Source organism: Pezoporus occidentalis, unplaced genomic scaffold (genome assembly GCF_034315485.1).
Source record: "Pezoporus occidentalis ecotype Australia unplaced genomic scaffold, CSIRO_AGI_Poc_V1 ctg152, whole genome shotgun sequence".
NCBI classification, from domain to species: domain Eukaryota; kingdom Metazoa; phylum Chordata; class Aves; order Psittaciformes; family Psittacidae; genus Pezoporus; species Pezoporus occidentalis.
This window is the reverse complement of record NW_026913339.1, coordinates 926,445-949,891: the sequence shown is the minus strand read 5'-3', so window position 1 is coordinate 949,891 and position 23,447 is coordinate 926,445. Positions and strand designations below refer to the sequence as shown.

Sequence of the window (23,447 nt, the reverse complement as noted above, 5' to 3'; positions counted from 1 at the left end):
AAAGCCCTAAAAATCTTTTTAAAAAGGCAGAAATATCTCATTTTAATCACTCTTGCTATACTCGCCTCCATCTGGGGATTAAGTAAAACATTATACAGTTCTGAGTCAAGAAAACAAATTATCTACAAGCCAAATACCCAAGATACATGTCTGATTCCCCGCTGTTATCTGGGTACACTCACAAGAGCACTTGGGGAACAAATCAAGAGAAGCATGTATGTGAGGTTTCCTTCATTAGCACTGCAAAGTGTGTAGAAGAACCGTAAGATATTTCTGCTACCTTCAACTACTATTGTTTTCATGAATTGTGTGGTCAATGTGTCAAGCTTACACATCCTATAATCTTATAAAAAAGTTCTCTACATTGTGTGTTAAGTTACTAAAAGTTTTTTTTACATATTTTGCTTCCTTTCACTATGAAGTCAGATTTGATACAGAAATATTTTAAAAGCTTATAAAAGCAGAAGAACTGCAAACATTTCAAGTCCTGTCCCTAATATTAAAGGATACTTGAACACTCTCATTTTGCTACAAGATTGTATTTGTCATTAAATGACATGAAAAAAGGAACAGTCTCTTTTTTAGAAAAAGCTAAAAATAGAGGAAAGGTATACATAGGGTTTGGTTTTTTTAAGTTTTACAACATATAAAAATAAGTTACACTATATGTTATGGCTTTCTGATTTAGTACAAGAGTGCCATCATGGACTTAAGCACTAGATGTTGTAACTAGTTAACTCACCATGTTCTCAGACTTTCCTGGTTCTGAGTTTTGATTGTGTGAAAAGAAAACAAAATATTGTGAAAATTCAGAAGCCTCCAGAACAATTCTAGTAGCAAGAAGCACTTGTAGGAGTCACTCAGACAAGTTTTTAATATAAAATTAAAATTAATGTTAAATTTTTAAAATTAATTTAAAATTGAAGTTTTAATTTAATCTCTTGGCAGAAAAAAAGGCCAAGCAAAACCTCCCATGAACTTCAGCAAATTCAGAACTTCATACTCAGCTTCATTTCAGAACTGTTTACACACAAGTATGATACCATTACGCTACTGAAGTAATGACTTCTCCTTAAGGTTTGTTATGTTAATCATACAACTGAAATACTGGTTAGATTTGGTATGCAGCTATCACAAAAAGGCTACAATTATGCTAAACAGACAAGAGGCAAAACTGCAATACAACTGCTCAATATTGTGTTGTCCACTATGAATTAAAAGCAAGCAGGAGAGGGCCCAAAAGATGCTCAAGTCAGAAACAGAAAGACTGCATCTACACAATGGTATATTATTAATGTCCGAGTATACTTACATGTGGAAGTCTAAAGCTGCAGATAGACTGGACAAGCTATGACAAAAATAAATAAAAAGAATTCTAGTTTCATTGCTAAAGCTGTAACAAAAATCTCTGTGTGTAGTGAAAGCCATATTTGCAACAAAGTTTACAGCAGACATGCACAAATTTCAGTCATACAAATATAATAAGAAAGATCATAGCACTGAATCTGGGAATATTTTCATGCTTTAGTTTAACTCAGGATAAAAGTTGCCAGTTGCATAAAGTTAACCAAATACTGTACTTTCCAGCTCCTTACAAACAAGGCTCCGTATCACCCAGAAGATGAGCTTTCTCTCCCCTTTTTCTCCAAAAAAAGTATCTGAAAGGCAAGCTACAGTGATTGTTTCTGACAACAGTAAAATAAAGAAGCAGCTAGAAAAGTAGGTATAGCCAAAAATTCTTACAGAAAAGGCATCTGTCCTGGTTTGATTTTGTTTGTAAAAAGGCACTTCACATATTGCTAGAACTCCGATAATGTACTTATCCTTTTAGTTTTTCTGTTAGAAGGCTGTATTTCAAGGTGGTTAGCATGAGTACGCAAACATTCTTTTTACAGTGTTTATCAGTTACAATTTTATAATTACATGTAGCATCTTGCACCATTTATTTAGAAAGAAAGACTCATGTTCAAAATAATAGCAGGTCTTCATACAATACTTCAGTGATGACGGATGATCTGTCATAAGCAACACACCACCTGTAGTGAGTTCATGCTAATAAAATTAGCAGCGTAAATCTTTCAGAAATGAGTCCTCAGTCTTCTGTTTTCCTCTCGTAGTCTCTCAATTTCAGCTACTAAGCTTTCATTTACAGAATATCTTTCAAGTAAAGCATGCATTTCATTCTAGAGAAAAGAAAAAAGTCCCAATCAGTAGCTATAGTTAATTATTCCAATTTTACCCTATCCGTTTTCATATCCCTTTTGAAAATTAAATAACATAGATAACACTGTTCTTTAAAAACTTTGGTAAGAAAAGTAAGATTTTTTTTTTTATACTGACATACAGTATTTTGATCATTTATATATTAGTGAATAATTTATCAAAGGATATTTTGCACTTCTTCTGGATGAGAATCTACTAATAGAGATTCCATTAAAATGTTCAGTACCCAGACAAGGTCTTTGTAATGCAGATCAAAAGAACAAAGATTCATAAAAAGGTGAAGCTAAAGAACATAGTTCAGTATGCAATGCAGTACCTATAAGTAAGCTTTCTATTTGAATTCCATCCCTCTTCCTTACTCCAGCCCTTAGTCCTGTCAAAATGACAGCTGAATTTGTCTCCCTTTTGTCTTTTTATAACTCCTGAAATATGGAATTCATAGTAACTACCCAATGCATATGCTCCCTTTATTTATCCAGCATAAAACAGTTTAACAGATTCCAGTTTACAGTTTCTTCCTCCTTCACATCCAATCCTCCCTTTCTTGTTTGTAATAAGCAAAACTGATTTTCAATTTTGAGAAGCTGGCATGCCTTGGTATTACTAAAAGGAAAAGTGAATGTGTTTCCCATCATGCTGTTTATACATACCAACTGCACATGGAATTGCTTGATCATCTCCACTTGCAAATTCACAATATCTCTATGGCATGCTTCTCTGGGGGAAGAATTGCAAAAGGTCAACACGGGATTTTTACTATACTATATTCTTATTTCAAGATATTTAAAAGTATTCCATGTATTTTTCTGTTGGCAGACACAGAACAGCTATAGCACACAGACCTACTAAGCTAATTTTGCATTGCTTTTTGTCATCAGCAGTCCTTTTTCCCTCCGTCATCTCAGTCAACATACTTCACCTTAAAACATGTGTTAGCCAATGATGCCCTAGATACAGCTCCCTCAACAGCTCTACCTGCTTCAAACTCCACTCTAAATCCATGCTAACTTGACTTCTTTCATGACAAGTGGAATGTTAGTTAGGTATCTACAAACACCAAGTAATCTGACACCATCACTTACCACACAGACATTGTTAAACGTAAAACTTCACCAGTAAAAAATACACACGGTACTTTACTTTATACACGCCAAGCTAACAACAGTCATAGCCAGTACAAGTCAACTGCCTAGATCAAACTCTTCACAGTGTCAAATTTAAGAGAAATTTCTCCTGCTGGGACCAGGTATGAGTGGGGAGGGAAAGAAATCAGCACAAGGTTTCATAAAGGCAGTAAGGACCTTGTTATGCTGATAAATTTACCACCCAAAAATTATTCAGATACTCATTCTGAAAACATGCTAGCAAAGCCATGCATTAACTGCCTTCAGAGACAGCAGTTTAATCAGTCAACAAAGCTAGATTTCTGAGATTAGGGCTCTTAATGGTTTCATTTTCTGATAAAAGTAGAAATTTCTTAAAGCAGACGCTCAAATATCTTACAAAGAATGCATGCCACTGAAAACAAAAATATCCTGCATGAATACCAGTACCTGAGGTCATCCATGGTTTCTTGGATCATATTCTGAATGAAGTTTATTTGGAATGATGTCAGAGGTGCATTTGGTCTGCTACTCCCAATATTTTCTACTATTTTTTCTGACAATGAACTTGCAATTCCAGCAGCAACTGGTGATGTTATCTTTGGACCTTTACAATTAAACATAAATAAATAATGTTTAAAACAAACAAACAAAAATCAGTGTAATGGAGTACAAGAATTTTTATTTGTCTTGAGGCTTGTCAGTATTTTATCTAAAATATTACTTAATAAAAAAAATAGATTTAGACTGAGTCTTTTCAGAGGCAACTACAGATATTCTAGGAGGTCTAACTGGATTTAAAGAAGCAGCAACATCGGATGTTCTGTTTTCACGCTAAGGCCATTTTATCAGGTTTCATATGAGTTTACAATCAAAATGATCAACTTACTTGTTGAGGTAGTACCATTTACTGGTAGATCATATGCAGGATGGGCCTGAGTATTCTTCGCTAGTCTCTCATTTGTCTCAGGAGCCTTTACAGCAGTGAATGATGGTGGGGGACTTAAAGTTACAGATTCTGCACTTGATGAACTCGATTGTGAAAGCTGACCCTAAAAATAAAAGCAACAATAAAAAAATACTAACTCTACTTCTTATAATTACCTAATTGCGCTTGAAAACTTCGTTTTCAGAAATGCACTTGCAAATGTTTTTAAGAACTTACTCACAAATACATGCTTTTCGTTTTCTAGCAAGACATCTTACAAATGGATTGCTAAAATATTCAAAATTGCCTCAAGTGCACACAGACAGAAAAGAGCACAAAAGGCAGGGGCCTCTTAATTTTCATATCAAACATTCTGTGGAGATACTATAAGCATCATTCCTAGCCAACTCAAGACTTCTCAAAAGTGATACAAAAGAAGGCAGGGTCTCTCCAGAAGCATATCAAAGATATCTTAGATGCAGATAAGGAAAAAAGAGGGTGGAATTGACCTAATAAACAACAATCATACTAGTCAGCAACCAACTAGTGGTCATTCTTGATCTACAAGACCTTCTTGGTCTATAAGAAATCTAGAGGGGGACTTCTTACAAGGGGAAATGGCTTTAAATTGGAAGAAGGTAGATTTAGATTAGATATAAGGAAAAAATTCTTCACTATGAGGGTGGTGGGACACTGGCACAGGTTGCCCAGAGAAGTTGCGCGTGCCCCATCCCTGGCAGTGTTCAAGGCCAGGTTGCATGGGGCTTTGAGCAATCTGCTCTAGTAGAAGGTGTCCCTGCCTGCGGCAGGGGGTTAGAACTAGATGAGCTTTAAGGCCCCTGCCAACCAAATCATTCTATGATTCTATGATTTTCTAGAAAAATAAAAATATTCTTCAGGCTAGCCCAGTTTTGTTTCATATAAACTCTTGTAACCTGAGCTTATTTAAGAGAAGCATACATTTATCTTCCACTGCTGAAGGCCAACACACTCAGACTGCACAACATTTTACAGATCTGTCACTAGTGTGAACAGTCACAAAACAAGATTAGATGGGACACTATTACAGAATTTTCCTTCAAGTCATAGTATTCTGTGAAGTTTCTAAAAAGATCGCATATAGGCATTAAAATAGCATACCTGCTTTAAGAGTTCTGTAGATTCTTGTTTTCCAAGACTTATTTTCTTTGTGTCTGCCTCTGGATGTTCTTCTTCTTTAATTGGAGACCCTACAAGAGCATGTAATGGGCTGGACCGTATTCCTTGTGCACTACTGCCCACAGGGTTTCTTTTTGCCGGAAAGGCAGTGGTGAGATGTGGGAGAAAATCCACACCCAAAATGTAGGACTGAAACTCCACACCTAAGATGAAGACAGAATGGTGAAACACACAGGTGCAAAAAGAAACCACCACACAGCTAATTCAATCCCATAATTAAAACACCTGCACACCCACAAAAAAAAAAACAATAAAATCACCCAAAATGCACCCACAGAAACTAAATCCTTAAATCCAACTTATGCTGTCACTATCTGTATGAAAGGAATAAACCAAGTGAAGCCTCTATATATCACTATAAATTGCATAAAGGAAAACCAGAATCACTTTAGGATAGTACTCTTAATTTCCTGTTAACAAGCTGTGTCTTAGCACTTCACTGTGTTAGCCAATTTACAGAAAAGTTCAGTTTTTTCAGTGTCCGCTTTCATTGTTTGCTTATTTTCAATGGTGGAACAAAATTAGCATATAATAATTAGCATAGGCCTTCAAAGGCCTATCACTATCAAAGAAAAATGTACTGAAAGTGTATTTACCATCTCCTTTTCCTTGAGGATCTTCATTCACTTTGTTTGCAATAATATCTACAAAATATCAGAACACAAGACAAATTCTTTATTAAACAAAACCTACACCAATATTCACATCATTGCATTGAGTTCATAGTCAAAGACAAATCCAAATACCAAATAGGTACAGTGGCCAGTAACACACAACGTCAAGATGTCATGATATATGTAGATGAATGATGCTTCACAAATTTCAGTATTAACAACTCACCATCTCTGACTGGAGAAAACACATCTCCTAAACTGCTTCGACTGACAATAATATTATCAGCACTTTTCCCATGATCTGTTTCTTTAGATGGAATCACATCCAAGCTGCAACTATGGGGAAAGCCTTAAAAAGACAGTAAGAGTCAGTTAGTAATTGATAACAAAGTTATCCCTAAACAATCTCACAGCAATCACAATGCCTGGTAAGTGCAAAATGCACATTAGATCCTTCTACAGATTCCAGTTAGAGGGTCAACTTTAACTTCCTCATTTGGGCTGGCAACAAAGATGAACATAACTAGAAGTTACAATACTTATTAACAGAAATAAGATAGTCACATTCCTGTCCTCTTTAAGAGGGAGAGTTGCCAAACTGAATAATGCATTCATTTTCAGATAAATCTACATAATGGATGCAGCAAATTTATGGACTATCAGGTGAAATGAAAACTGGCAAATGCACCTTCTGCTAAGAAGGTAACCACAATCAAATGACCAAAATTTAAATTTATTCTACAAGAAATTTGCTTCACTGGGGCCGTTAAGCATGCTAATGGGAATTCTATGAAACATCTATTTTAAAGTTTACCTGATGTTATGATAGTCTCTGCTTGTACCTAATACTAGCAAATTGGAGTGAGGTTACAGTTGTAGACAAAAGAAACCTGTTCCTAGACCTTTCCTCATCCACCCTCAAGCCCCATTCCTGACTCAATCAGGAAAGGAATAAAAAATTAGCTTTTCTATACATGATAGAAGGGACAGTCATCTGAAGAATGGAAGCATATCTGAAGTCCAAAAATAAGCTCAATAATTATTCAAACTACAGTTTTTACATGAGGAATACATGGAGAAGTGAACTGAACCGCTAAGATAACCATCTAAATAATTTTCACAATTTAGTATGTTTGAAAGCCAGATCAGGACAATAAGCAAGCAGCTATGCTGTCATCACCAAACTGCTAAATCAAAAAAGTGCCTAGATTCTGCTTGTATAAGATAAGAACTGGTCAAAGAGCATTTGTGCTATGCAAGACATAAATAAATGTCCTGTAAGTAAATCACCTGTACATACAAAAGCTTTATTTTGTGCCTACTTTAATAAAATAAATTAACAAACCATTGTTCATAAAACCTTTCTATATACATAGAGAAGTAGTATAGGTGTATGTATACTTCCTCTCCATACTACTTTTTCAAGTGATCAAAATGTGACTTTGTGGATGACTACAATTAAGCATGTCCAAGTATTCACATAAACTGGAACCTGAGTCAGGTTTAAGGTTTCATTTTTAAATGCATTAATATGTCACATTTTCCACACCTTCACATACATCAGTTGTGACGCAGGACTGCACTTGCTAGTGCAAGTTAAACAGGAAGTTAAACTAGAAGTGTAGTTATCAACCTGTGCCAACATCTACAGAGGATCTACATGGAAAAAGCATAACATAAAATAGGGCAAAATGTCTTTTGTATATTTTTACCGAGTAAATCTAGACGTAGTAAGCGCCTAAACCAGAGGACAGCTGTTAAATAGAAGTTTTATGGGAAGCCAACTCAAAGTACATCCAAACTTCTCATCACATTCTGACTTCATTTATACTTTTGTACTTATAAATAGTCTGGGTCTTTTTACCACAGATATTTTACAGCTGTCTAAAGAGTTGTTTTTTTGTTTTAAATATTTTGTCAAATTGCTTAACCGAATGCTCCTTATTTCTCCAAAGTTAGAGCCCATAATCAGGGTCCAGAAGAGCTTCCACAGAACAAATACAGTTTGTGATCCCTCATCCATTACCATTTTTAAGTATAAAGACTCCATCTTCTGACGTATATAGAGGTCTTTACTTCTAGTGAACACTCGGTTCAATGAAAAATATCTGCTTTACTTGGTGAGCCTTTATTTTCTTAAAATATTTATATATTACGCATGGTCCTGCTAAGGGGTAACAGCTATTACATCTTCAAAGAAAGATAAGAAAACATATATTTTAACAGAAATCAAATTTTACACACCGTTCAGTAATGTTGATTAGTAACACTTCTTGTATACATAGGAAGCATTCTACTTCACTTCGTACTTCACTGCATACCCAAGGGAAGTCATTAATACAAGTCCCCACGGACTGCAGTGGCTTATTGCCTAGTTACTGTTGCTAAATGTATTTCCCTTAAAGAGGAGGGGAAAAGTGTTGTTGCATTAAAATGGTTTGAAGACTTTCTTTTTCCAATAATCAAACTAACAGTGTAACTGATATGACCAGAATTGAAGTCAGAACTCCTGAACTCAAAATTTTAAGAATACATTTCACACAGTGGCAGAAATTTTGAATAATGCTCAGGATTCTTGTAAAGAACTTGTTAATTTCAGAAGCATAAATAGCAAGTACGGTTATACAACTAATCATACTTGCAGCTATATTTAACATCTTTCCTACCATGTGATATTGGAGTCATGCCTCACACAAAAATACAGTTCAGTTCTCACTTGGATTTTTAGACTAGGTTTCTTTTTCCCTGTGCTTTGTTTGGTTGACTTTTTTAGATAAGGCCTGTTACTCCTGCTTATTAATAGAATTACAATTCATTAGCTCTGCATTCCATACGAAAAAAAGGACATCAAAAAATACATCATGTATGCATTCTGACTTCCTGTAGATTTTGTTTACAAAAGAGCCCCACAGTATTACCATAGTTTTCTCCTTCAAGTCCCGAATTCTAGACTTCACATGTCTAAAGCTTGAAGTAGCTCCCAATTCACTTCCCACAGTCTCCTAGTGTGTCTAACCCAGCAGGAGAGAAAAAAGGAGCAGATGCACATGCAGTTCCTTCAAACAAATGCCCTTCCCACAATGAAATTTGTATACTGTAATGGTCAAGGTACAAAATACTCCTTCCACCTTCTACATTATGCCTAATATTATTGTAAGAGCAGGAAGAGGACACTACCTGTTTTCTCCTGAAGAACCTCTCCTCCCTTATTCTCTTTTGGCAGTGTCACAGATGAAACTGTTGCTGACGCCTGAGAGGCAACGTTTTTTATGCCAGTATTTTGAACTCCTCCAAGATTAGTACCAGCTTTGACTTCTACTTTTTTGGATACAGGTTTATTTGAAGAACTCGTAAGGTTAGACTGGAAAAAAAAAAAAAAATAGAACAAAGAGAAGTTATTATTCCTTCAGCTAAAAGTAAAAATATAAGCGAGTATTTCTCCTTCAAAATACTAAAAAAAAAAAACAAACCCAACCCTCAGTTCAAGTTGCAAAGGTTGCCTAGGAGATATGCCTTTACAAATATTTTAAAAAGTATCTTAACGTAATTTCAAAGAAGATGGGAAACATCTGTATTACTACTTGAATACTATGTGGGACTGCAAAAGAATAGCAACAGAACTTAAGGTATCAACAATGCAGTGCCCTGGCATGAGCCAATTTTGATCCTAGGTTTAGCGATAAGAGGTGAAAACAAAAAAAAAACCAAAAGAAAACAACAACAAAAAAACAGATTACATTATTAAGGGCTCTAAATTGCAAAGGAACAGTGTTGTGGCTTAAGCCCAGCTGGCAACTCAAAACCATGCAGCTACTTGCTCACCCCCCCATCCTTCTCCTCCCACTGCTCCCAACAGGATGGGGAGGAGGATTGAAAGAATGTAAATCTCATGGGCTGATACCAGTAACTAAGGTATAATACAAAACTACTATTACCACCAGCAATAATAATAAGGGAAATAACAATGGGAGAGAATATAAAACTTGGAAAAATAATAATAAAAAAAAAAAACAATAAACAAGTTATGCACAACACAATTGCTCACCACCCACCAACCAATACCCAGCCCTACTTGAGCAGCGATCTGGGCCTTCTGGGTAACTCCCCCCAGTTTCTATACTGGGCATGACGTGCTATGGCATGGAATAACCCTTTGGCTAGTTTGGATCTCTCCGCTTCCTCCCAGCTACCTGTGCCCCTCCTTGCTGGCAGAGCATGAGACTGAAAAGTCCTTGATTAGGGTAAGCATTACTGAGCAACAACTGAAAACATCTGTGTGTTAGCAGCACTGTTCGCAAACTGAAGTAAAAAACACAACACTGCACCAGCTACTAAGAAGAAAAATAACTGTTATGGCTGAACCCAGGACAAACACTCAACCACTAGCAGTAACTGTCCTAGAAATAAAGAACCCCCTTCAAAGGTTCTCCCTGTCTCCACTGCATGGGCAGTGGGATTTCTGGCTACAGTAGAGCCTAATTAAGTCTTGGAAGAACCTCTTAAGCCTTCTCTATTATTTAATCAACTTTACTATGTATTTACACCTGCAAAAGACCATGCAAAATACCTGAAGACAGGGAGCTGCGTGTCTTCCTCTTAAGTGGAAGGGCCACCATAGACCTTTCTACTACTGCCCACGAATGAGTCTAAGGTGCCACAAACCAATCTGCAATGGCAGCATATTCACACCAGCAAATTCAAGACTAAAGTTTCACTCAGTGAAAACAGAGTGGGGTGGGGGGAATTCCAAATTAAAAAAACTTAAAATGGCACTGAAGACCAAGCAGTTTACAATTTCTGCCTTGGTGTGAACCACTTTTGTTGGCATCATTAATGCTTAGAAATGGAATGCTAACATTTTCTTTTAGAATTTAAACTTATGCTTAACTTTCATCAATCTACGTATTGACTCATAAAAAGGAAAGTTTTTTACCTTGGAAAAAGTGCTACTGAACTGAAGACGTATGCATTTCACACAGCCTTTGTGAGCAACAACTGTTTTCACTGGTAATGTCAGTTGTCTTAAGTCATACTGGCAGATTTTTCCCCGGGAACATCCTATAGCCAAAGTAGTACCATCAGGCATGAAGTCTACTGTTGTCAGAGGAAAATCAGCTACTATTGTTGTCAGTAACCTTCAAATAGGAGAAAGGACAGGATAAAGAAGCTTTTAGAGTTCAAAAGTTAGACCTCAAAACAGAGTATCTAAAAATAAAACTTCATAATTCAGCTACGGGTCCGCAGTTCCACTTCTCTAGTGCCAAGTAAATTCAGGGAAATACCTTACGGAACAGTGGATTAGGCTTATACTACACATTCCTGCTTAACAAATCAAAGACTGTGTGTACCCCCCCAAATTCCACCAGGACAGGATCAAACTGCCTTCATAACAGCAGCTGACACCAACATGATTGACTGTCATAATTTTAAGTAGCAATCATACATTGTACATCCTTTAGCTTCCCAAGCCTGCATTCTCTAACCTTCTCGCAACTCTAGGAACAACTTCAGGTTCTAGTTTGCCTAGAAGCCAGACTCCTGCTTTTATTCAGCCGGAGTGAAAGCACAGCTCACACCAGAACCATGAAGCCCTTTGTCCTACCCTCTTATTACACAGTCCCATCACCTATGCCCCATGTTTCCTTCTTTTCAAACCAATACTCTACCATATTTAAGGGAATAATTATTTGCTGTGAGAGTGGCGAGACATTGGAAGAGGTTGCCCAGGAAAGTGGCTGCCCCATCCCTGGATGTGTTCAAGAACAGACTGGACAGGGCTTTTCAGCAACCTTGTCTAGTTGAAGGTGTCCTCGCTCATGGCAGGAAAGTGGAACTAGATGATCTTTAAGGTTCCTTCCAAACCAAACCATTCTATGACTTTATAATATTTAAGGATTGCTATCTCAGCAGCTCTGTGCACCGGAGTTGTGTCTTCTATCATGAAGCAGAAAAGCAGACAAACTAAGCTCAAGGGCATGAAGGGGCATGAAGGTCCTCACAAGCTGTACTGCCCCTTAGAGAAGCTAATTGTTCTGCATCAACAAGCAAAGCCTCCACACAAGCACTGCAGAGCAGTCACTTGGATGTAGCACCTCAATTAGTTGCCCCATGCCTTGGGATTTTTTTAGTTGTTTATTGGGGGGGGGGGGTGCCTGTTTGGTTTTTAAATAAAAAAGCAAAATGGACTATGGGACAGGTTCTCCAGTAGCAGTATGCCAACCACTTCAACCATTCTGAATATGGTCTGAATTAAATGTTTCATTTCATAGTTTGGCATGCCTTTTCATTTCACAAGAAACAAATAAGGATCCTTCCAAAATCAAAAGGTCTTTAAAATACTCACTTTTTACTTGAGGTGTCATAGAGAATAATTCTTTTATCCAAACCTACAGTTACAAGCAGCAGCTTATTCACTGGAGAAAAGCAGATTTCTGAAGCTGGTGCTTTATGAGCATTTTCAAAATTATGATATGGGTTCTGGCTATTTACATCCCATAGAGTTACATTTCCACTGTCAGAAACACTGCCCAGCAAGGATTTCTTAAAGGATGAATATTTCAAGTGTCGAACAGGCTGTAAAATAGACATAAAAAATGAAGTGTAATAACTATCAACACCATACTAGATTATTTTCTAAACATACAAACACATTAGAAATACAGATGCTACACTAAGTTAAAGTAGTTTAGAATGGCTGGCCATGCTGAAAAATAAAATGTGTTTTTAAAAAAAAAAAACCACTTTTCATTACTATGCCACTTTTGCTATTAGAGGGGCAGATATTTTTTTTTCCCACGTACCAGTATGGGGTACCATATGAGCTGATCAGCAAAACGAATGACAAGGTTAAAAAAAAACCAAAACCACAAACTTCTAGAAAAGTTTCTTGATTTTTCATCAAGTATCATGCCATCACACACACTACAAAATAACCCATACCACATCTAAAATCAGTGCAGTGTAAAGCTACATTATTTTACTGCTTAGTCGCCTGTAAAGAACATTAAACTTAATTCCCTTGCACTGATTTTAAGTATTTGATATAAGCCAATTAGGTAAGACAGACTCCAGAGTTATGCATGTAGATCCTGCAGAAGAACAGACTTTTGCATGTTTTATCACATGCAGCCTTGCTATCCCAGAATCATGTAATTCAGGACCTTAACTTGCCTTTCAGAAGCAGGCAAGCATTTTGTTTACACCATATAGGTTCAGAGGATATTTCAGAAACTCACTGCTCTAATACTAACTTACAATACTTAATTTCCAGATTAATTTATGATCCATTTGCACCAATTCACTCCTGTGCCAATAATGCCCTTACACTTAAATTGCTTCCAAACTCCCCAGTGCTGCTTTTTCCTGTTTTAATAAACATCGATACCTCACCTTCTTTCAGGCTTTATTCCACTATATGCAATATGCAAGATACAGCCTCCAAAGACTTTTTCAGTACCATCAATCTCTTTGCAGCTCTCATAGTTTGTATCTTTCTTGCATATGGACAACCCAAATCTTGTATGATCCTCAAAATATTTTGCTATTGCCTTAGCAAAGGCAGTAACACTTCCTCCATTTTGTACTGTAAATACCTATCCCAACATATCCTAGATTGCATTTTCTTTCTTGTGATTCAGTCTGTTCTGGCTGCTTACTGCCATTTTATGATCAAGCAGCCCGAGCCCTTCTTTCTCTTGGGACTTTTCAAATCCTAGTCTAATAAGAAAGGCCTCAGTGGGGATGTCTCAATTTTTATCCTGTGATATTTGTTCCCATGTATATTATTTCAATCCTTTATGGGCACTGCCACAATCCTCTCTTACGGACAATATCTTCCAACTGTGTCTCATCAGAGCTCTACTTCTCTGTCATAACCATTGCAGAAAACATTAAACAAGATTAGCTGCTGCTAACCCAACAAATATTTTCTTTCAATATTACATACTGTCTTCTTTCCTACAGCCTATTTCTTACCCCTTCTCGATCCTTTTCTAACCTACATCCTCTTCTTCTCACAAGGCACTGAAATAAGGCTCTACTCAAGTCCAGCTGGATGAGAGATGTTACATTTTATTTGTCTGAAAATGCTCTCAGAAAGCTATTATATTATTCCAGTATAGACCACACCACAATGAATTGTACTGGATTTTATCCTATTTCTCTCTTTAACTTCATTTTAATGGAGATGTGTTGGCTCACATGCCTCCAAACTAGCACTTGTATTGCATGTCTCACTGGAAGCCTATTTGCTCCACAAAGCAGCACCCTCAACTGCATATTCAAATAAGACAGAAGATGACTATTTATAATCAATATGGTCCTCCACTGGACATGGAGACATCTTTATTAGCATTTTCAGTTTGTTTACATTAAAAAAGGAAAGACTGAGTGACTCAGGAATAACAGCTTCAATTATGTACATGATTTACATGGCAAACATGCCTGTCCCTCACAGTTCTCTAAATTCTTCAGCTCCAAATACCTTCCTTACTGCCTCTGGCATTTGCTCATGTTCCACTTTCTCACTCCTCCATCCTCCTGCCCACCAAGATTACTTTCTCCAGCTTTCCTCAAGCCTCCCTTACTATCCTGCCAAGTCTCCCATTTCCTTTTCTCATTTTCCCTTTTAATCTCACAGGCCCAAGGCAAGCTCTCCATTCTCTTTCATATACATTCTTCTCCATATTACCTCTGTTCCCCACTTCCCATTGAAGTCATGGTGTTTCCTCAGAACAGCTTAAAAGTTTAATTTCAGGTTGCTGATGAAGGAGATGTGAGGAAGCTCCTATTTACTCCTCACTTTCACTGAATTAGGTTAGCAACAAACTTCACTCACAACAATGCAATTTCTAGATCAGATTCATGGAACAGAGGTGCTTAAATTTGAATACACTTCTACAAGACAGTCAAATGCATCCCTGACTATGCTACATGTCGAAGTTTCAAACTCCTGCCCTGACAGCTGAAAGGCGGCATGAAAAAACCTCATCTCTGAAAGGCTGCTTGACAAGATAAAGCCAAAACATTTCATCTCCCAAAAGAAGTCAATTAATTTGAAGTTTTATCTTTAAGCTTCACAATAAAACAGCCAAATAAGGAACAGTGCACTTCAGAAAAGAGTTGGCCCATTGCTGAGAAGAACTTTTTCACCACTGGGAAACAAGCAAAAAGCCCAAAGTTAAACCAAGTGGTCTAGCATCATTAATTACCTTATTTAAAGACAGTATAGTTTCTTAATCTCCTTTATACCTTACTGAGCCTTGTAAGTGAGAAAGCAGAGGTAAATACAGTTGATAGTCTTCAGCTTTTAAAACTATTTTCACTGCATGGAGTGACCAAAACTCATCACACTTCTTTACAAATTAGCCAGCTGTTCAAACAACTGAACTAAATCCTGTTGCTAGGAGAATACCACCAGGCAGTGAAGACTTGAGCAAACATGTTTTGAAACATACCTTAATTCATCCTCACAACAGCAAGCAGATAAGAATCTGGTAGTCTAAATAAATACCAACAGCAAAGACAAATTACAGGATTTGCAAACAACTCTGTGCAAGAACTCAACTCTAATAAAGCACAAAGGTGTTTCTAAATCAAAATCAGTTAAGAGAATATAGGCCAATGCTCATATGAAAAGAAAATTGGTTAAAGTCACAGAAAGCACTGCAACCTTGGGCTATTCTACTGCTTTTAGAGTCTATCCAATATCAGAAATTAACTGGCAAGGAAACTACATTCCATCATGGTAACACAAACACAAGACAAGCTAAATTTTGTAAGGTCAGTTTGACCTCACATTCCCCAATTGTAAATAAAAGTTACTAGGGAGAGGTGAACCCTACTAAGCCAGACAGCTAGTGCCAGGATCAAACAGGACAATACACTGGGTATCTATTCAAGATTACTCTTAGAAAATTGGGCCCCTGAACTATAAATCAAGTAAAGGCTTTTTAAATCTAACAGAATTACACTAGTCTTAGATATTTGCTTCAGTGCACAATTAACCCTGAAATTCTTTACAAGTACCAATTAAACCCCCAAACAAAAAATAAAGCTATTTTTGCACATAAGAAGAAAGATAATTTTTAGGATGTAAAATAAGCTGATAAACTGGGACATCTAAGTAGCCATCTCATTACAGAATTACAGCTCAATTCCATTTTAAATTAAGACTGCAATCAAAGAACTGCCCCCCTTTAGAAAATGTTATAGACCCTTTCAGAAGTGAACAGTAGCCCTGTGCTTGCAATTACTTTGATTTAAAACTTCAAATATCTTTATCCATCTTAAAGGTCACTCAGCTTTGCAGCAGGCCTCTTGATCTCATCTACCAAAATAGCTATTCATTGCATCACTTACTCCTAATCACTTTTTGGTGGAAAGAGTCAAATATATCAAACAGGTTGATGTAAATCATCCTCATAAGAATTTCTTAATTTTCAAATTAACTAGCAGCATAGTCCCTGCTCTGGATACTCATCTCAGCCACGTAATCCCACCATGGATTTCCCTATAGTTCCTGCCTCCTCTTCACATATTTCATGAGACTGTAACAATCCAATCAGAAAAATGAGCTGACTACACAGATGGATTTTTAACATCAAACCAAGTATGAAGTACAATTTTGCTTCAATGTAAGTATGAGACTGGTGATGGATCAGACACTGCAGCACCTAAAAGCAGAGAGAGTTTGAATTTAACAGAGATTTTTCAACAGAAAGTATACCGCAATTCCCGCAATGCTATAAAGTTGTAAGAGATTTTTCACCAAGTTAATACTGTTCATGCTAGACAGCAGACAAATTTAACTTCACACTCTAGCTGTAATCGAGGACCAAAAAAGCTGTTGCAGTAACAGAAAATGAGTAAGTCAAAACTTCAGTATTTCCTGCAACATTAAAGGTCAGGTTTAGGACCAAAGCGATGTTTCTGCATCCCCTAGGCAGCTCCTACCTCTGTAAAAATGACTTGGTAATTAAAAAAAAAAAAAAAAGTATGCCTAAGAACATAAACATTTGGCTGTGCCTAAGACAACATTCAGACTACGAACACGCACTGGAACTTCTGATGGGACAACACAGCTCATTTACTACCACAGGTGCTCTTACATCAAGGGAATTCCCCTAATGACATCCAATAATTCTCCAGTATCTTTTGAGCCTGCAGAAAGAAATTGAAGTGTAAAACCCTACCAAAGCCCTTAAGTAGTACACATGCTTTGTGTTTATCTTTTGTACGGTTTTCCTTCAAACTACTTATCCAAAATCTTACTTAAACACCTAAGTAGGTAATACAAAATCTCATTGCTTTTCTCCGTGAGCATCTGTGCAATTTTGATCTCCAAATTAAATGAATTTATTATTTCCAAACACAGGCTTATATTCATCCCTACTATACAGATGTCTCTGTTTAGTTGTAAATCTTATCATTTTGGGTAAGTCAGAACCCAAGCTATGTGGTCGCTGTTCTTTCCAACAACATATATCAAGTCGTGCACTGAAATCCTGCTTCGGTTTGTAAAGCCAACTGTTTTCCATTCCGTTCTAACATATGCAGAAGTTTGTTCCTGGGGAACCAGAGTCTACAAAGTAAACTTTGTCGTAAACTATATATAAGTAAAAATACTTGAGAAATTTGCATTTCAATGTTGACTATAAGTGGAGACTAGAATACACACAATGGTCTGGCTTTTCCTTTCCTTAAGTGCACTCTTGAAAATTAAAAGGAAACAGATTAACAAAACTCAAAAGCTCTTGATATGTACTTTCAATTTCTAAACACTGTGAATTAAGGCTTCATACCTGAAAAGAACTTAATACAGATAGCCTACCTGACGGCTGCCATAACCAAAGGGAGTACTTGATAAATTGGTGGTAACACTGTGTAGGATAATTTCACCACTCAAAGATCCAGAGGCAATGTAGCTGTCATTCCAGTTATATGTAACACATGTGACTTCACATTTATGATCCTGTGGGGGAGCAAGGTTAGAAGGAGATGGTTAAAGACATTCAGGATAACCGTATTTCTTCCTAATCTGTGCTTTTGCAGAAAAACTTTTTTCTGATAATCTGTAACATTTAAAAAGATTAAGAGTTATTATGGAATGTCCCAGGAAACAGCAGCAGAACGTACTGAAGATCAACCATTACATTTTAACCACTGCTTGTTTTCAGAAGATTGTTTTAATAAATCAGTAAAGATGATGCTGCAATTATATATGATACTTCAACAGGACAACCACAAAGATATCTATGACATGTCATTAATGTTATTATAAAAGTAAATTCTTCCAGAAACCAGCGATATCTGAATAAATTTTCTGTTAATCTGGTGTACTACTGCCAGCTTTCCCTTCCATCACTTTTTAGTATTAACACACATGTTTTCAAGGCTAGGCTGGACAAAGCCTGTGGTGACATGGTTTAGTGTGAGGTGTCCCTGCCCATGGCAGGGGAGTTGGAACTAGATGATCTTAAGGTCCTTTCCAACCCTAACGATTCTATGATTCTATGATTCCGTATTTACCAAAAAGTTTTTCAATACAGTCATTTGCAATGATGACACCGTGTTTACTGAATACACAGGGGAAGACAATCAAGTACTTTTAGCCCCAAAAGGAGAAGGAGATTTTTAAACTATTGTATTAGCTAGTTAGTAGCTTTGTTTCAAACTGTAACTTTAAAAGTCCAGGAAAAAAAAAAAAAAAAAAACAAAAAAAAAAAAACAAGAAGAAGAAATCAAAGCTAAAGTATTATAAACTCTTAACAGGGAGAGCAAATCATCTACTGAAGGCATCATGGAAATATACTAGACCTTCCCAAGTTGGGCATCATAACAAGGTTTTAAAGAATTCATACTGGACCAGTTAGAAGTTGACAACCATGTCCCAGTTTTGCATAACATTAGTTCTACTACTGTATTCTACCAATACAAAAGTGTTGCCTGGTTTGATATACCAGAAACAGCAATTACCTGAAATGCTGCCCTTGGAAAAGATCCCCATCAGAGAGTATCAATACAAAACTCCAAAAATAAAAAGCCGATTCTTAAAATTGTTAAATTAAGCTTAGTATTTACAGCACATAAAGAACTTAAACAGGAGAGATGTAGGTTAGATATAAGGAAGAAATTCTTTATTGTGAGAGTGGTGAGGCACTGAAACAGGGTGCCCAGAGAAGCTGTGGCTATCCCTTCCTTGGCAGCGTTCAAGGCCAGGTTAGACGGGGCTTACAGCAACCTGGTCTAGTGGAAGGTGTCCCTGTCCTTGGCAGGGGGCTTGGAATTAGATGATCTTTAAGGTCCCTCCCAACCCAAACCATTCTGTGATTCTCTAAGAACACAAAATTGAACAAGACATTTAATGGGTGCTTGCTCTCATCTATGAACTTGATCCCCCAGATACATGACTTAGAGAAAGCATATGTTTTACAGCTGGCAGCAAAACCTGAAGTTATGAAAGCTACAGTGCTTCCTCAGCCAAACTTACCTTAAGGCTACGGTAAACCTTTCTGGATTTCAGATCCCAGATATTAACTGTGTTATCAAGGCCTCCACTTACAATATATGAAGAACTAGTATTTAAGCTTACACATGTCTGGCTTGCCTGACAGAGAAGGGGGAAAAAAAAAAAAAAAAGTATGTTAAAGATAATTAAGGGGTTTATCAAGCCTATTTAAAAGCACAGTGATTTGTGTTTTCTTCTTCATTAACACAAAGAGTCCCACTGACCAACAGTGCTACTGGTACACTACAGCCATTTCCCATCAAAAAGCATTTAAAATGCAGTCCAGTTTGGACATAAGTTTAATATACTTTAAGATCTAAATAAATTAATTCGTAAACTCTTACTTTCCTGTTTCAATTTTTTAGCACCTTTTCCATCAATATTCATTTTCCCTTTAAATTACACCCCCCTAAAGTGCAATCATAAGGATTCCACTCCAATAGTCTTTAAAAAGAAAATGCTAAGTTAAAAAAAAAAAAAAAAAAAATCGCCTCCTTAAAAGAAAATCAAAACGTTGTCTAAGTCATGTACTTCACATTCCCTAAACATTACAAAGAATATTATAGCAGCAAACCTCATAATTTGATAAAGTGATTCTTTTTAAAATAGCTGAAGTACCAGCTTTTGGAAAAAATGTCAATCTTAATGATAGACCTAGATAGAGGACAAATTATTATGCAGTTCTATCATGTTGAAAATTCACTTTTAAGTTCCTGAGATTTGAACAAAGAAAACACAAGTCCATCTAATTATTGACATGGAAAAATTGGAAATGATTCCATTAGTAACAGATCAGATTTAGCAAAATCTCCTGGACAAACACTCCACTTGTGAAAGCCTATGCTTCAGCAACCTTAAGGCCAGGTTTGAACATCTTTTCAGAAAGTTTCCAGTCCAAATTAGCATTAGAATAGCTATCCAAAGAGAATAATTAGAATGGTTTAGAGCATTATCAAGTCAATCAAGTAACCAGTCAAGATACTCTCCTAAAACTAAGTCCACCTTTCTGAAGAATTTTTAGTGCCACACTTCCATTTAACAGGGGAAAAAAAAAAAAAAACACCGTAACAGAATTTCATGTATTTTCAAAAGCTGGCACATGTACACCCTTAGAACAACCTTTGCATAGACTCATGTTTTTCAATGTACAATTCACAGGCATACGTAATACTGACAATTCAAGTTGGAAAATGCAGTTCAAACTTGAGCTCTGCAGTCACCTACACATTAGATCAAGTTTGGACCACTGGCTGTCTTGTGCTATCACACTGGAGCTCAGAAGGCCAATTCCCCTAACATAAAGCTATACAAGCATCACATGCTATTGTAGAACCACTACTCTCCCCTGTTCGTATGTATTTGACTATACACAAGGAGATGTTTTTACATGTGTCATAACTCTAACAATACTAAAATTAAATTGATCCCAACAGTCAGAACAGATGCAATACAAACAGAACAAAAGGTGGAGTGGGGAATAAAAAAACAGGGAACCGCATAACTCATACTTACTCCTTCGGCTATTTCAAAGAGTGGAACAGGTTTGCTTTTACAGCTTGAAACAACTATTTTATCACCAGCAGCAGAAGCAGTGGCCAGGTATCTATCTTAGTCACAAGTTAAGGACCATAATTGTGTTATACTGGTGATTAATATAAGCAACAGCAAGTTTCCCTTACTAAACAGAAGACAGATTGGTTAAACAGTCTAGGTACTGTACCTTGAAGGGACCTAGAAATAGAAACATAAGGCTATTTTCCAAGCTTTCATTAAGAAGCTCTTGCATTAACTACAGCCCTTACTTCCCAGTATAAGGCAGAGCAATTTCTTTCAGAGAGAAAAGAAATATTTGACAGACATTATTTAAGAGCTCTTTACCACTAAGACAGCTTAACCAGCCTACATTTTTATTTCCCTACCACCCCCAAGTAAGAGTCCCATTTATCACTAGAGTCCAGAGGAACGTCTAGCAGAGTATGGATTTAAGGAACAGCCCTGTTTGTGACAAACCATATAGTTTCTAAACTATAATGCATGTTTGTTAATTTGTCTCCCCCTGTACTGAGGGAAGAAAAACAAAACCCCCAAAAGAACCTTTTATGATACCAAGTACCTCAAAGTAGTAAGAAAAGCCTTCAACTGCAGGGCATGGAATCTGCCTCGACCCCACACCAAACAAATCAAGTAATCATTTAGATCTGTTCCCTGTATGTCTCCAGGCCAATGCCCATAGTGATTTTATATTTGCTTATTTAAGAACATGCAGGTTAATTAGCTGGATTTAACACCAAAAACTGGTAGGCAGATTAGTGCTTCCTATTGCTGTCAGCATTCTAAGGCACCGTTTTAGCTTACAGAATTATACAGAACCAAAATCAGTGCTTTACCCCAACAAATTAACAAACATTCAAAAGCATACAGAGTAAGAAACTTCAGTTTTCGGGGATGAAGGGGAGACTAGGCAGAAAAAAGGATAACAAGACAGTCTATAGCTAAAATATATTAAACACGTATAAGTATATATAAAAGCATTGCCTCTATGCTTCAATTTCTCTGCAAGCTCCATAGCCAAAACATTCATTTGAGCTCTGATTGTTCTTTTTTCCTTATCCATCCATTTACTTGCAGACTTAAGAGGACAGATATTCATAACTTGCAGGACTTAATTGTTTATGTGCCAGCATCCTGCCTTCCTTTTACATCAAGATCAGACATCACCACCTTTTCCCATGACAGCCATATAAGCTGTTCATCTGACAGTACACCATTTGCATTGCTCATATATTCACCTGGCACCTATCATCATCCTGTAATAGGCCTCCAAGCCTGAGGTGAAAGGTCTGAATGGACCAGATCCATTCTCACACATAAATCACCACCATTCTATGAATGTTTTCCTTCACATCATGTTTGGGCTTCCTCTGTAAATGCTACAAACAGCACAAAGAAAACCAGTGCCTACAGAGTAAATGGTAAGTATATGCTATCAAAGCCTATCAGAATCAATGAGAAGCTGTTCAAGAACAAACAAACAAATAGAATCTTTCATTACAATTTTCCTCTCTACACTATAAATAGAATTTTATTGCACTATTAATTGCTTTGTTCAACCTGGTCAGTAAATTAAGCACTGTGTTGAAAGTGAATATTGTAATCAGCTATTGAAGAAACAAATGAGTAAGCTTTACAGTTGTTAGGCAATTCAAGCATATCATAATCATTAAAAAAGTGTTAGCCTCCTAAAGGAAGAGAAACTTCTTCAGAAGCATTTACCAGCATGAGCTGATTTTGTACATCACTTCAACACAGAGAGCCACAAAATTTTCTTGACAACATACACAAATCTTTTCATACAAGACTTCAAAACTGCATCAGGCCTGTGATTCGCAGACACATTAACAAATGTAATAAATAAATAAATTACTGAGATTTTGCAGAACACCCACAAAACTACGGTTCAAACTGTAAAGGATACTATTGCTGGCCCAACACAGCGAGCTGACTGGATGTGTGGGGGTATGTGGATTGAACTGCTCCACCACAGTTAGAGATAAGGAATCCCAAATTTTAATGTCATCTCCTGATGAAGCAAAACGTATACTTTCTTGCATGGCTGCACCTGGTTTTGCAAAAATAAATTAAAAAATTAAATGCATATGTATATAAAGTAAAATATGCAACAAGCAACTTTAGAAGTCAAAAATATTTTAATCTATACCATCTAATGCTATTTTCTTGATAACACAGGCATTTATTTGGAGTTACACTATTACTACAATTCAGCTGAGTATACTGCTGAAAGCAGCAGACACTGCACACTCTTGTTACTTGAATTCTTGAAAAAAAAGTATGCT

General features: G+C 36.7%; 1 protein-coding gene across 1 annotated transcript; it reads right to left on the bottom strand.

Moving 5' to 3' along the window:
• Positions 1 to 887: 887 nt before the first annotated feature.
• NEDD1 (NEDD1 gamma-tubulin ring complex targeting factor) lies at positions 888 to 23,264 on the bottom strand. The gene is made up of 14 exons (XM_062611330.1): positions 23,069 to 23,264; positions 21,106 to 21,200; positions 19,576 to 19,692; positions 17,917 to 18,057; positions 12,430 to 12,659; positions 11,020 to 11,221; positions 9,264 to 9,447; positions 6,313 to 6,435; positions 6,069 to 6,116; positions 5,395 to 5,615; positions 4,216 to 4,378; positions 3,777 to 3,933; positions 2,874 to 2,940; positions 888 to 2,183 (listed from the first exon to the last, which is right to left on the bottom strand). The coding sequence occupies exons 1-14, from the start codon at positions 23,202 to 23,204 to the stop codon at positions 2,079 to 2,081; spliced, it is 1,989 nt and encodes a 662-aa protein (XP_062467314.1). The 5' UTR covers positions 23,205 to 23,264; the 3' UTR covers positions 888 to 2,078.
• Between the last annotated feature and the right edge of the window lie 183 nt (positions 23,265 to 23,447).